Here is a 12,659-nt window from a genome sequence, read left to right as displayed (position 1 = left end):
GGGCAGCTTAGATTGGGCCATGAGAAATGAGCAGCAAGGAATTGGGCCACTCGAATGGACCAAATTAGGTCAAAAATAGGCATTTGATCCAAAATTAGATTTGATTGATAAAAATAGGGTTGCCTCGTGGTTAATATAAGTCAAAATACAAATTGGATAGTCAAATTTTAGTTTAGGTCAAAATTGCTATAGGGTAAACTCAAACTCCACTTTAATCCTTATGATCATTACTATCAAATGCCTAGGATTTTTTCTAATGCTCGAGAACTATGTACACAATGATAGTCATGACTAAGGCTTTCATGGGTCTAACCTAATAGGTCTAGGCTCTCATCGGCCTAGTCTTTCATCCCTATTCCTCTCTTAGTTAGCTCAACTGAAAACTTTATTTGTTATAGCCACCTACAATTCCCAACACACCTCAGCATAGGCCAAAACTGAGTTTCCTAAGGGACAAATATATTAGATAGTAAGTACTAAGTATTATTGGTTATAGTGAGAGGCTCAAGATAGCTAGATTCTTTCGCATAATTAGCCACCATTATTACCCAGTCAGCTAGCCGGTGAGCTGAGTCATTATAGACTCATTGTATATGTTAAAAGTTAACCAAGTTGGCCTCCTTTATCTGTAGCCTATGAGCTGAGTCATTGTATAATTTCTATTTTGTATATTTCTAACAAATTGTCGCTTGTAAATCCAATTGCTATCATAGTCAAGTAACTACTCAAAGTTTTAGATTTTAAATTTTCAAAAAAAACTCCCTATTGTCATGAGATGAGACCCTTTATTTTTTATTTTGTCATGTTTAGCTTGCCACATGACTTGCTTAGAACATTTTCAAAACAGTTTTTGTGACAAAATTATGGTAAGAAAACTTCTCAATTGAGAAAATAAGGTAGATTCCTGCTGCTCTTGTTTTTGATATCAAAGATAAATACAGGCACAACAGCATTGATGACAACCTAATCAATTCTGCATGTCAAAAGTGTTGCATGTAGAAACGTATTCCGAACACTTTCCCAGATCATCATGCCGTAATGCAGCAGCAAACTGAGCCTCGATTGCTGCCGGATCGATCAGGAATGCAAATGACCGCCGTGGAGGGGTAGCCGGCAGCTTGGCATCGCCCTCTGCATTCTGCTATGTTCGTGCATGGCCCACGAATATCGCAGTCGCTCTCTTGATGCAAAGAGTACTCTACAAATCCACTCCAGATCAAACTTATCAAACCAAAACCACTGAAGAAGAAAAAGTGGTAGCAAGACACATAGAACTAGTCATATGTTAGAACTAATACAATCACGTACTGGTACATCGAGCAGTCATGACGAGAGAGAAAAGAAGGAGAGCAAGCATCATTGTGGAACAGCGGGATGCCATGGTTTCCAATGTGGATTCTTTCTTGTGCATGGAAGAGGAGGGAGAATGCAACGGTCTTAGAGAGCATATCATTCGAGAATTCACTCATTTAAAGCAAATTCAAAAGTGGAGTTGGTAAGAAGGAAAAGGGGGCGTATTAGTTGAAAGCTTATCTTTTCATATTTTTTTATTTTTGAAAGAAAAACTAACTTTTTCATTGCCTACCAATTAAGTGGGAACAAAATTGCCTAAACAACAGACTAACAACAAACTATATGATGAAAACTAATTATATTTATTGATAGAGATAATATTTAATCCTTAAGGAATGTTAGTATATAAATGGCACTAAGAGGGAAGGTGAATTTATACTATAGTATTTTTAATCGATTTTAAAACTCGATTAAGAAAATAATATATTTTTAAAACTTAATTGATCGAGTAAAAGTTATAAGTAAAAAGAATAATACTAAGTTACAAGTAAAAGACAAATAAAGAAAAGCAAATCAATTTATAATGGTTCAAATTTTTTTTACCTATATCCACTCGGGATTCCTCTTTCTTTGAATCTATCGGCTTTCACTACTAATTTTCAACTATATTTGTTGCAACTTTCTCCTTTTATAAGCTTAAGAGACTATCTTCATACTCATTTTTTTTATAAAATATTTCTAATTTTCTATAATTTAATATTATAACTAATCTCAAATTATACTCAAAATGAGAGCTTATTATATTTTACTTTCTCATGAATAGATGTTGTATCAACCAAGCCCAAATAGAATGTTTGTAAGCTTCAAAAATAAATAAAGTAAAAAAATTTAAATCTCTGAAATTTTGATGTACGAGTGGTACTACCTACTACTTACAGGGTACTATTATTATAACTTTTAACATGAGCTATAAATTTAGACTTTGTACTACTATTATAAAATTTAAATTTCAGACGATATCATCATCGCCCTAAGTAGTACTACTATCGTTAATGCTGACAACACTTTTTGTGTTGTTTGCTAACCCATTATATATATATATATATATATATATATATATATATATATATATATATATATATATATATATATTACCATTCAGGTAGGGTGTTTCTGTTCTCCTCTAACTTCAGGATAATTTTATACTTTTGGAGATATGGTTTGTCCCAAATACTTAAATAAAACTTAGTTTCTTCAAAAAATATTATTAATTGCTCCACTACAAGATGATACAAATCTATATCTAATGGGTTGATGATGAACAACCAAATTATGTAATTTTCGGATCGAAGGTTGGCATTTGGAACTTGATATTGAGGTTCATGGTGATGCGAATAGGCGTGTACTTTGCCTTTACACTTAGTAAAGATTTAAAAAAAAAAAGGATGAAAAAGAATATGACACAAGTCACAAGAATACTGGTACATTAAATTATATATTTTTAAAATTTTCATTAGAAGGATTATGAAGTTTATTAAAAAAATGTCACAAGAAAATAAAATGATAGAGAATATAGATTTACTTTGGTAGAACAGAACAATCAGATTTGTCTCAAGTTTGAACATGTTTAGGATGTCATCTGAAATTTTTTTAACCATCTTCAGAATTCTTCTTGTGACAAATTCAAAATTAAAAAATTTAAATATCCAAAAAAATCATTATTATCATCTGATGAGACCCTTTGTTTTAATTTTGGCATGTTTAGCTTGTCGCATGACATGTTTAGAACAATTTCAAAATCCTTTTTTGACAAAATTATGGTAAGAAAACTTCTCAACTGAGAAAATAGAGAATATGTCATCATAGATGACAACCCAAATAATGCAAAAACCTTCTTGCTGCTCCTATTTTTTATATCAAATATAAACGCAGACACAATTGCATTTAGAACAATAACAATTCTACAACCCAGATTATTATTTAGTGCGTTAAAAATATTGCATTTGCAAACTTATTAGGTAGCTTCCTCGATCATCATGCAACAATGCAACAGCAATTTGATGGGTTGGCATTTGGATCAGGAATACAGATGACCCTCGTCGAGGAGTAGCCGGCAGCTTCGCATATTCCTGCACAATCTTCGTTGGTGTTGCATGTCCCACGAAAATCGCAGACAAGATCTCGATGTAATGAGTACTCTACAAATCCCCATCATATAAGACTTATTAGAACAAAACTACCGAAGAAGAAAATGCATTAGCAAGACACATAGACATACGTCAAATGTTAGAATTAACACAATTACGTACTGGTAGATTGAGCATTCATGACGAGGCATGCAAGAAGGAGAGAGAGCATCATTGTGGAGCAACGGGATGCCATTGTTTCAATGTGAATTCTTTTTTGTGCATGTGAGAGGAGGGAGAGTGGCCTTTAAATAGAGGAGAATATACTTAGTTTAGAGAGCGTATCATCCAGGAATTCAATAGTGGATTTAGTAGATGGAAAAGGGAGAATATTAGTTCAAAACTTATCTTATTTTATTTTTATATTTGAAAGAAAATCTATTGTTTAATTACTTACCAATTAAGTGGGAATAAAACTAACGTTAAGATTCTACTCCCCTTGGTAGTGATTCTACTCCCCTGGGTAGTGATATCCTCATATCTCCTAGTAAAGTTAGATAATTCATGAGTCAAAGTATTTGTCTCTAACTATATGATAAAGACTAGTTACATTTGTTGATAGGGACGACATCCAATTCCACTATCTCCCAAGTAGAACACGATAAAATATTCTTCGAAGCATAAAACATTTAGATAATATTTCCTAAAATCTTTAAATTATATATTATTGACTACAAAGAATAAACTTTTTGTTAATGTAGTCGTCCTCTCTCCTCATTCCATCACTTTGAAACTTTTTTACTTAGATGCTAGAGGGATTATTTTGAAAAGTGTTTTTGACAATAGTCTCACGTTGTGCCTCAAAAGTTAAACTCTACGTCCACAACTTATAAAGATTCTATTGATCCACACATATCATATGAGAAGTGTTATATAGGGAGATCGTATATCTTTAATATTTTCATATATAATGGAGAGGATGAAAGAGAACTCACGTACTCCTCTCTAATGGTGATTCACATAGCAGACGTAGCAACGAGGCTCCTTGGATTATTATGAGATCTCCCTCTCCATGCACACCATGAGGCTACCAAAGTCAAGGAGGAGAAGATGAGGCTGAGGAGAATGAGGGGTGACCACCAGAAGTTCTAGCCTAGCCTATGAACCATGAAGTTCCTCCTATTTATAGAGGTGCAAGCAACTTAACCCTTAATGGATCCTATCCATATTGGATCTCTATCCAATTATCTAATTGGACCTTATCTACATGATCCAAACTATGGGCTCTGTGGATATCTTATATTTGCACCTCTATTCGTTACAATGTACACCATATGTGTGTAATCCTCTAGGCCCGATACCGAGCCGATCATGAGTCAATCCTGTTAGAACTCTTTTTGACTCAAAACTTATTCTAATATAGTGAATTATTATCTTCATAATAATTTATTTAGCTCATCAACTATGAACATACGCCACTACGCTATAGTCCTTAAATGGTACATGGGATCTAATCCATTAGACTTGTCTATTCTTAGTTATTGTATATCTATAGTCCCTCATCTATCTAATATCTCAAAAATTGTATATTAGATATGGTAATGTCAGGCCCATACGGAATCCTGTCCGAGTCTCGCTCTAATCAGATTCTCTCGAAGAACTCTTTCTCTCTCAATTCGAATGACCCTAGCCATGGATTTTGTCTGAGCGAGCACACACGGGATATTCCACTCATGATATCGAGAGTAGATGATCTTCTATTAATACTCAATTGCCTTTGTAATATTGGCTATCATTCCTGAGAACCAACCGTACCATATGTGAAACTTTCAAATATGTAAGTCCGGCGTCAAAGAATGGAGTACTCATATAAGACATCTTTGGTATCTCAAGTCTAAGGACTAAGCACAACTAGGACTACGAAATCGCTGTTTGACGTCAAGTATCATTAATCATTCGGCATTCCGTAAACGGATCGATGAGTGAACTCATTCTCCAATGAGCGTCTGCGTTATACCTTTAATGTCCCCACATGAGTGACTATAAGACTAGCCGCCTCCATCATATGGACAAATATACAATGTATCGATCTATCCAGTTATTTCAATATTCTTCTCGAGTAACCTATGACTAGGATGATTTAGAGTTTGTGTTTAAAGGAAAATTGGTTTCATTATCACGATCTCATCATGATTCGATTCTCATTGCACAAATACAAGGATATCACAATATACATCCAGATAATATGTGATAAAATACCAATAATAATAAGCAAGAGATCATCGTAACATGTCACAAGTGTCATTGTTCACGTGATTGGCTTGTAATGCATCTATAACTAACAAAGATAATATTTTTTTATGTTAGAAGAGCCGAGACATTTTTTTGATGTATCTATAACTAAGCGTTTCTACGAGAGAACCCCACTCCTAACCTTCCACAATTTCACCAATCTTGGATCACGACAACCTATTTTCTTTAATTATCATTTAGTCAACTCAAACTCCACTTTAATCCTAACGCTAATTTAGTGAATTATGATTTTTTTTATTTATCACAATAGTCATACCTAAGACTTTCGTTGACTTAACCTAGTAGATCTAGGTGCTTATCAAATTGTGCATGTAAGAGGAGGGAGAAGGGCCTTGAATAGAGGAGAATATCATTGTTTTAGTCTGGACTATAAGATTAAATTATTAAGTAAAAAATATTAGGATTGAAATCTAAATTTATTATAGATGATATTGTGTTATCACATAAAATCATACTATGTATATACATAAATATAAATAAAATAATAAAATAAATAACTTTAATTATGTATTTTTTAATACAATATATAGATCAAAATAGATCAGTTCAATTAGGCTAGTCTAATTAGGCATCCTAGATTGGGCTACAAGAATTGAATAGTAAAGAATTGAGCCACTCAAATCAAGCCCAATACCGACTTGGTTAAAAGTCCAATAAGTTGAGCTTGACTAAATTAGGTTAAAAATAGGCATTTGGTCCAAAATTAGATTTGACTGATAACAATAAGGTTTAATTGGGATTAATACAAGTCCAAATTTAATTTCGATCAAAATTATCATAGGATAAACTCACACTCTACTATAATCCTTGTGCTAATTATTTATTCGATGACTTAAGATTATCCCTTTTGGTCGGGAATTTGGTGCACATGATACTCATGACTAAGGTTTTCATTCGTCTAACCCAGCAGGTCCAAGTTCTCATCCGATGATATAGTCTATCATTGTAATATGTTTTGTTGTTGCATTGCATGGCCTAAGAATATTGCAATTGCTATCTCGATGCAATGAGTACTCTACGAATCCCCACTAGGGAATTCCTCGCATGAAATATTCGGATAATATTTTCTGAAAATTGTAGACCATTGACTAAAGAAAAAGAAGAAACTCAACGTTGGTGCATAAATGTTCTCCACTCTCTCCTCACTCCTCATACCACCACTTTGAGATTTTCCAACTTATCCATCATAAAGATCATATTGGGAAAGGCTGTTGAGAATGGTTTTCATATAGTTTTTGATATGATGTCTTCTAACAGCTAGAATGTCTCTATTTTATATCGGCATTTTCAACCTGCTTTGATTGAAAGAATTCTTAAGATTCATATTCTACGATGCCCCGATGATGATAAGTAGATTCGGCCACTCAATCCTTTGGGTTCTCTATCCATCAGCAGTGTCTATCAGTTTCTAAGAACAGATAAAAAGAGAGGAGGGATGACAAGGATAGAAGGTGAAGGTTAAAATTTTCCTTTCAAGTTCCTATAATAGGCTTCCGACCTGAGTTCTCTTTGATCACTGACTCCATCACTAGTCTGACACTTGCTCTATTTGTAAACTACATATAGATTCTGCCTCTCACATATTCTTGAAATATTGCTCTTTCCTTTTGGAATCTTCTCCAAGATAAAATTGATATCTAATTTCAGTTTCTTAATTCCTAGTCTATGGGGGCCTAGCTAAGGGAAGGGGAAGGATTTAAACAAGGCCATGGCTTCCCAAATTCTATATTTTACTAGTTATGATTTTTAGTCCCTTTATTTAAATAAAAATGAGGTCAGATTTCAGAAGAATGATTGCTTTAGACCCTTCAATTGAGACCAGGGAATTTTACAATATAATTACTCATTTTGTCTCATAATTGTTAACTTCTTTTTAGATTTCTTGTAATAACCCTGATTAGTCCTACATCGAAAGTGGATATGACTAAGGTTGATTTACATGAGTCTAATGAATGTAATATTATTAACTTATTTTGATCAATTTTTCATATTTTTTTAATTCAATAAAAGGTCCTTTATTTAAAAATAAATAAAAATAAGCATTTGAGACTTTTTGTGCATTACAACATAATGAATACATGAATATAATCTCTCCTCTAGGCAACGAATGTCTTCAAGGCATTTGAGAGTGCTCAAGTCTTCAAGAAGCACTAGAATTACAATCTTGTAGCATCATCCCCAAGTACTCTTTACTGCTTCGTTTATTAAGTCCCTTGTAATTTCAAGATAAATAATTCATTAAAATTCTTGATTTGATTTATTTGTGCATTGTTGATCCCCGGAACTTAGGATCATTTCGAGAATTCCTAGATAGTCTTTTTCATTTAATTTTGTCTGATGTGATTGAGATGTTTTGGAGACTTCTCTAATTCGTCATTCTTAGAGACTAGCAGGCGAGTGACGATTATTGTCTTTGCCATTTCATCCTCAGCCTCTCCGATGGCAACTCCGCATCATGGAAGGCCATTGTTGCTTTCTCCACCGACCCTTCGAAGGAGAACATCTTCTCTTGGACCCTACTTGCTACTCTGATTCTTCTCCAGCGATCCTTCGCCGTGCCTAACACAAGAGACAAACTTACCTCGGAACAATCTTAGCACTCCCTCGATTTCTACGTCATCCATCTTCTCGGGCAATAACAAGTTACGTACATATCCGAATCAAGTCACCGTTCGTAGCTTGATGTTTACGACGAAAACCATCATTCAACACATACATTCTGCTCTCATGATTTCTCTACTTCCGTAGCTTCTTCTTCTTCTTCTTCTCTTGCTTGGGACTGCTCGCTGATCAGCCGATATGGAGGAGAGCTCTAAAGCATATGTTCACTCCATCTCGGGAGCCGGCCGACTTCTCCCTTCGGCGGGCCGCTGGAATTCTATAGAAGTCGACTTCGGCTTGATTCCAACTTCATCATACTCCAAGGAAGCCTCCCCCTTGATGTACACCAAATCCTATGATTTTAGGCTCAGCGTACAGGACAAGTCTCACCTCAAGCGCTTCATCTATATCGTCATCTCTTTGATCCTCGTCGCTGCCGCAGCAGCTCTGTTGACAGCTTTGTTACCTCGTAAACATGCTGGTGGTGGCTCCTTGAGCGGTCTTCCCCTTGCTCTGGACAATGCTCTTCTGTTCTTCGATGCTCAGAAATGTACTACATCTCCATCTTCCTCCATCATCAACTTATATTTCCAGCAATCTATTTACGTCGTCAAACCTGCAGCTGGGTTTCTTCCGAAGAGCAATCCCGTGAAGTTTCGGGGTAATTCCGGTCTGCATGATGGTGAATGGAAACAAGACAATACTAGTCTAGTTGGAGGATTCTATGATTCTGGGAACAACATCAAGTTCAGCTTCACTACAGCATACGCCATCACTCTGCTAAGTTGGACTGTGATTGAGTACAGTCACAAGTACGGCGCGATCGGTCAGCTCGAACATGTGATGGACATCATCAAGTGGGGAAGCGATTATTTGCTCAAACTGCTCATCACATCCACCTCCAGCTCTGAACCAGAATCTCTGTTCTCTCAGGAAAGTATTTGTATCTCTCGTGATCACTTCATTGAATCAAATATTTGAAGACCCGAAACATAAGTGCAGTCTTACTGTCATCACTGCTGATCTTTATCACTATAAATCTAGGTAGGAGGTGCAAATGATGATGCTAAAGTTGATAATGACATCGCGTGCTGGCAAAGGCCTGAAGACATGACATATCCAAGACCCGTGTTCAAATGTAAAAGCTCGACCTCGGATCTAGCAGGGGAAATCATTGCAGCACTTGCCGCAGCATCTCTAGTTTTTGATCAAGAGGATTCCAACTACTCCACACGACTAGCTCAAACCTCTCAAACACTATATGAGTTCGCTACCAAGAATCACATCAAAGGGACCTACAGTGAAGACAAAGATTGTGGAGTGCAAGCAGCCAACTTGTACAACTCTTCCAGCTACAAGGACGAGCTGGTCTGGGGAGCCACATGGTTATTTCTTGCCACCGGAAACTTTACGTACCTATCGTATGCGACCGAGAATTTTGAGGCGGCGGTGGAGGAAGCGTTACCATCTGATACCGGGGTTTTCTACTGGAAAAACAAAGTTGCAGCCAATGCAGTAACGTTCATGGCATTGGATAGCTGGATATATAAAAACTTTCTATGATTTTGATCTTATAATTCTGACTATACATTTATAGGTTTTGTTAACCAGGTTGAGATATCTTCGTGACCCCGGCAATCCTTATGAGCCAACGCTAAAGACTTGCTCAGATATGGCTAATATGATCATATGCTCGTATCTTTCTACGCCCAACAAGTTCAGCATGACACCAGGTAAAGGGAGTTCAACACCATTCACAACCTGGTTGTCATATATGAACAATCATAATTGATATTTCAACTATGAGATCGACTTTGTTGTGCTTCTCTTGTGCAGGTGGCTTGATCATCCTGCAGCCTAATAAAAGTGCACCACTCCATTTCGCAGCAACTGCTGCCTTCCTCAGTAAAATCTACGGTGACTATCTTAACATCATTAACATCCCAGGTGCAAGCTGTGGTTCTGAATTTTTCTCCCGGGAAAGGCTGCAGAACTTTGCTAGATCACAGGTAGGTTTGCATTCCATCCTCAACTTCGGTCACACACCAAAGAGGATTGACAAAGAAGCGCAGTTTCAACTAGCATGCAAACCTCAAATAATAGACTAATAACATTACGCTTGTGGTATGCTTGAGGTGAACTACATGCTGGGTGACAACCCTATGAAGATGAGCTATTTGGTTGGATATGGAGACCACTTCCCAGAACATGTCCACCATAGAGCTGCGTCGATCCCTTGGGATGGCCATAACTACAGTTGCTCCCAGGGCAAACGATGGAGAGACGCCAAGGAATCCAACCCAAATGTCTTGCTTGGGGCCGTGGTGGCTGGTCCAGATGAGGATGAAGGCTTCCTGGATATAAGGAACAGGCCAGAATACACTGAACCCACCATCGCAGGCAACGCTGGTGTAGTTGCAGCTCTCGTTGCGCTCGTTGATGAACCGATCACTCCAAGGACGAATGGAGTAATCGGCGGCATGGATCGAGACAAGATCTTTTCTAAGATTAATTCTTAGATTTTCTTGTTTTTCATATGTGATCCTTTGCAAATTAAAATTTTAACTTCATTTGATGGATTATAAATGCTTCAAACTTCTTGAAATTTATGAGAAACTTATACCAATTTTTGTTCTCTATATATGTGCCTGAATGTGGATCTCAATCCATCAACAAGGTGCGATGATCCTTTTTCAGATATCAAGCTTACCTATACATGGATGACCAAATCTATTGAACTGACCCTCTCCCCTTCATCACAACAAAAGAATAGTCAACACAATAATATGGACGGAATGATTCATGTATAAATCAAAGAGATCCTATGGATTTCTTCTTCCTCCCTTCGTCTTTCTTCTCATCTTTGTTCCCCCCTTTCTGCCACAACCACAGAAACTGCTTGCTTTATCAATTTTTTGTTGTTAAAATTAGTTTTTTTGTACTATTTATATTTTGTATATTTCTAAAGATCTGTCACTTGCAAACCCAATAACTATAATTAATTGCCACATTAATACTGCTACATTAAATTTTAATTACTGTCATATGTAGCTTGCCACATGACTTGTTTAGAACACTTTCAAAATCATTTTTTGGATAAAACCACAGTAAAAAACTACTCAATTGAGAAAATAGTGACTATTTCATCATAGATGACAACCCAGATAAAACACAAACCTTCTTGCTGCTATCTTATTCGATGTCAAAAAGATTAAAGTAGACACAACAGCAATCTAAAGGATTGTTTTTATGTGCGTTAAAGATGTTGGATGGGCAAACTTAATTGCAACGCTTCCCCCGATCATCATTTAAATTTGCAGCAGCAAACTGTGCCTCGATCACGGCCGGTCGGATCAGGAATGCAGCTGTACGACTTGACTTGGCCCTCTTCTTGGCATATAATCAGGCACTCTGAGTCATTCTTGCATCCTTCTCCAAGAATAGTGCAGCCATTGAATTGCGAGTACGCTACAAATCCCCATCAGATCAAACTTATCAGACAAAAACCACCGAAGAAGAAAAAACAGTAGCAAGGCACATAGACATATGTCAGATGTTAGAACTAATACAAATACGTACCGGGGGTTATGACGAGGGAGAAGAGAACGAGAGCGAGCAGCATTGTGGAGCAGCGAGATGCCATTGTTTCCGATGTGGATTCCTTTTTGTGCATGTGAGAGGAGGGAGATTGGCCTTTAAATAGAGGAAAATATAATTATTTTAGGAAGCATATCTAAAGGAAACTCGCTCATTTAGAGCAATATCAAAAACAAATTTGGTAGAAGGCAAAGGGGAATGATTCGTTCATCTTTTCGGATTTTTGTTTTAGAAAGGAAAACCAACTATTTCATTACATATCAATTAAGTGGCAACAAAATTGCCTAAATTAGCTAATTCATGAGCCATAGTATTTCCTAATGTCTGCAAGGTGGTGGAGATTTCCTAATGTTTCCCACTAATTCATGAGTCATAGTATTGGTCTATGAAAACTAGTCATAGTATTTAAAGCATGAGATCTTCATGGAATCGCTCATTTAGAGCCAATCCAAAAGTGGCTTTTGGATTTGGTAGAAGGAAAAGAAACGTATCAGTTCAAGCTTGTCTTTTCAGATTTTTAATTTGACTTTTTGAAAGGAGAACCACCAGCTATTTCAATTACATCCTTCCCAATCCAAACACACCAATTATGAGACAATAAAAATCGTCTCACAGTATACACAAATTTTAAATGGGGATCAATTATCTTATCGGACCATATCAATCAATTAATTGCCGTCAGACTGCTTTGCATGGCTCCGTGCAATCTGCCTTATGGTGCTGCACTGC

General features: G+C 36.5%; 1 protein-coding gene across 1 annotated transcript; it reads left to right on the top strand.

Moving 5' to 3' along the window:
- Positions 1-8,531: 8,531 nt before the first annotated feature.
- Positions 8,532-10,852, top strand: LOC103989844 (endoglucanase 25-like). The gene is made up of 6 exons (XM_009408790.2): positions 8,532-8,883; positions 8,956-9,270; positions 9,382-9,848; positions 9,931-10,066; positions 10,170-10,342; positions 10,469-10,852. Exons 1-6 carry the CDS (start codon positions 8,532-8,534, stop codon positions 10,850-10,852), a joined length of 1,827 nt encoding a protein of 608 aa, XP_009407065.2.
- Positions 10,853-12,659: the final 1,807 nt, after the last annotated feature.

Source organism: Musa acuminata, chromosome BXJ3-6 (genome assembly GCF_036884655.1).
Source record: "Musa acuminata AAA Group cultivar baxijiao chromosome BXJ3-6, Cavendish_Baxijiao_AAA, whole genome shotgun sequence".
In the NCBI taxonomy this organism is placed as follows: domain Eukaryota; kingdom Viridiplantae; phylum Streptophyta; class Magnoliopsida; order Zingiberales; family Musaceae; genus Musa; species Musa acuminata.
Note: the sequence above shows the minus strand (reverse complement) of the source record. Positions and strands in the feature narration are given on the sequence as shown.

What these genes read in the sequence shown, in the direction of transcription:
- LOC103989844 (XM_009408790.2), top strand. Translation starts at nt 8,532, where the DNA reads ATGGAGGAGAGCTCTAAAGCATATGTTCACTCCATCTCGGGAGCCGGC. An exon ending in ACAAAGTTGCAGCCAATGCA is followed by an intron (nt 9,849 to 9,930) that starts GTAACGTTCATG and finishes ATACATTTATAG; the next exon opens with GTTTTGTTAACCAGGTTGAG. An exon ending in CAAGTTCAGCATGACACCAG is followed by an intron (nt 10,067 to 10,169) that starts GTAAAGGGAGTT and finishes TCTCTTGTGCAG; the next exon opens with GTGGCTTGATCATCCTGCAG.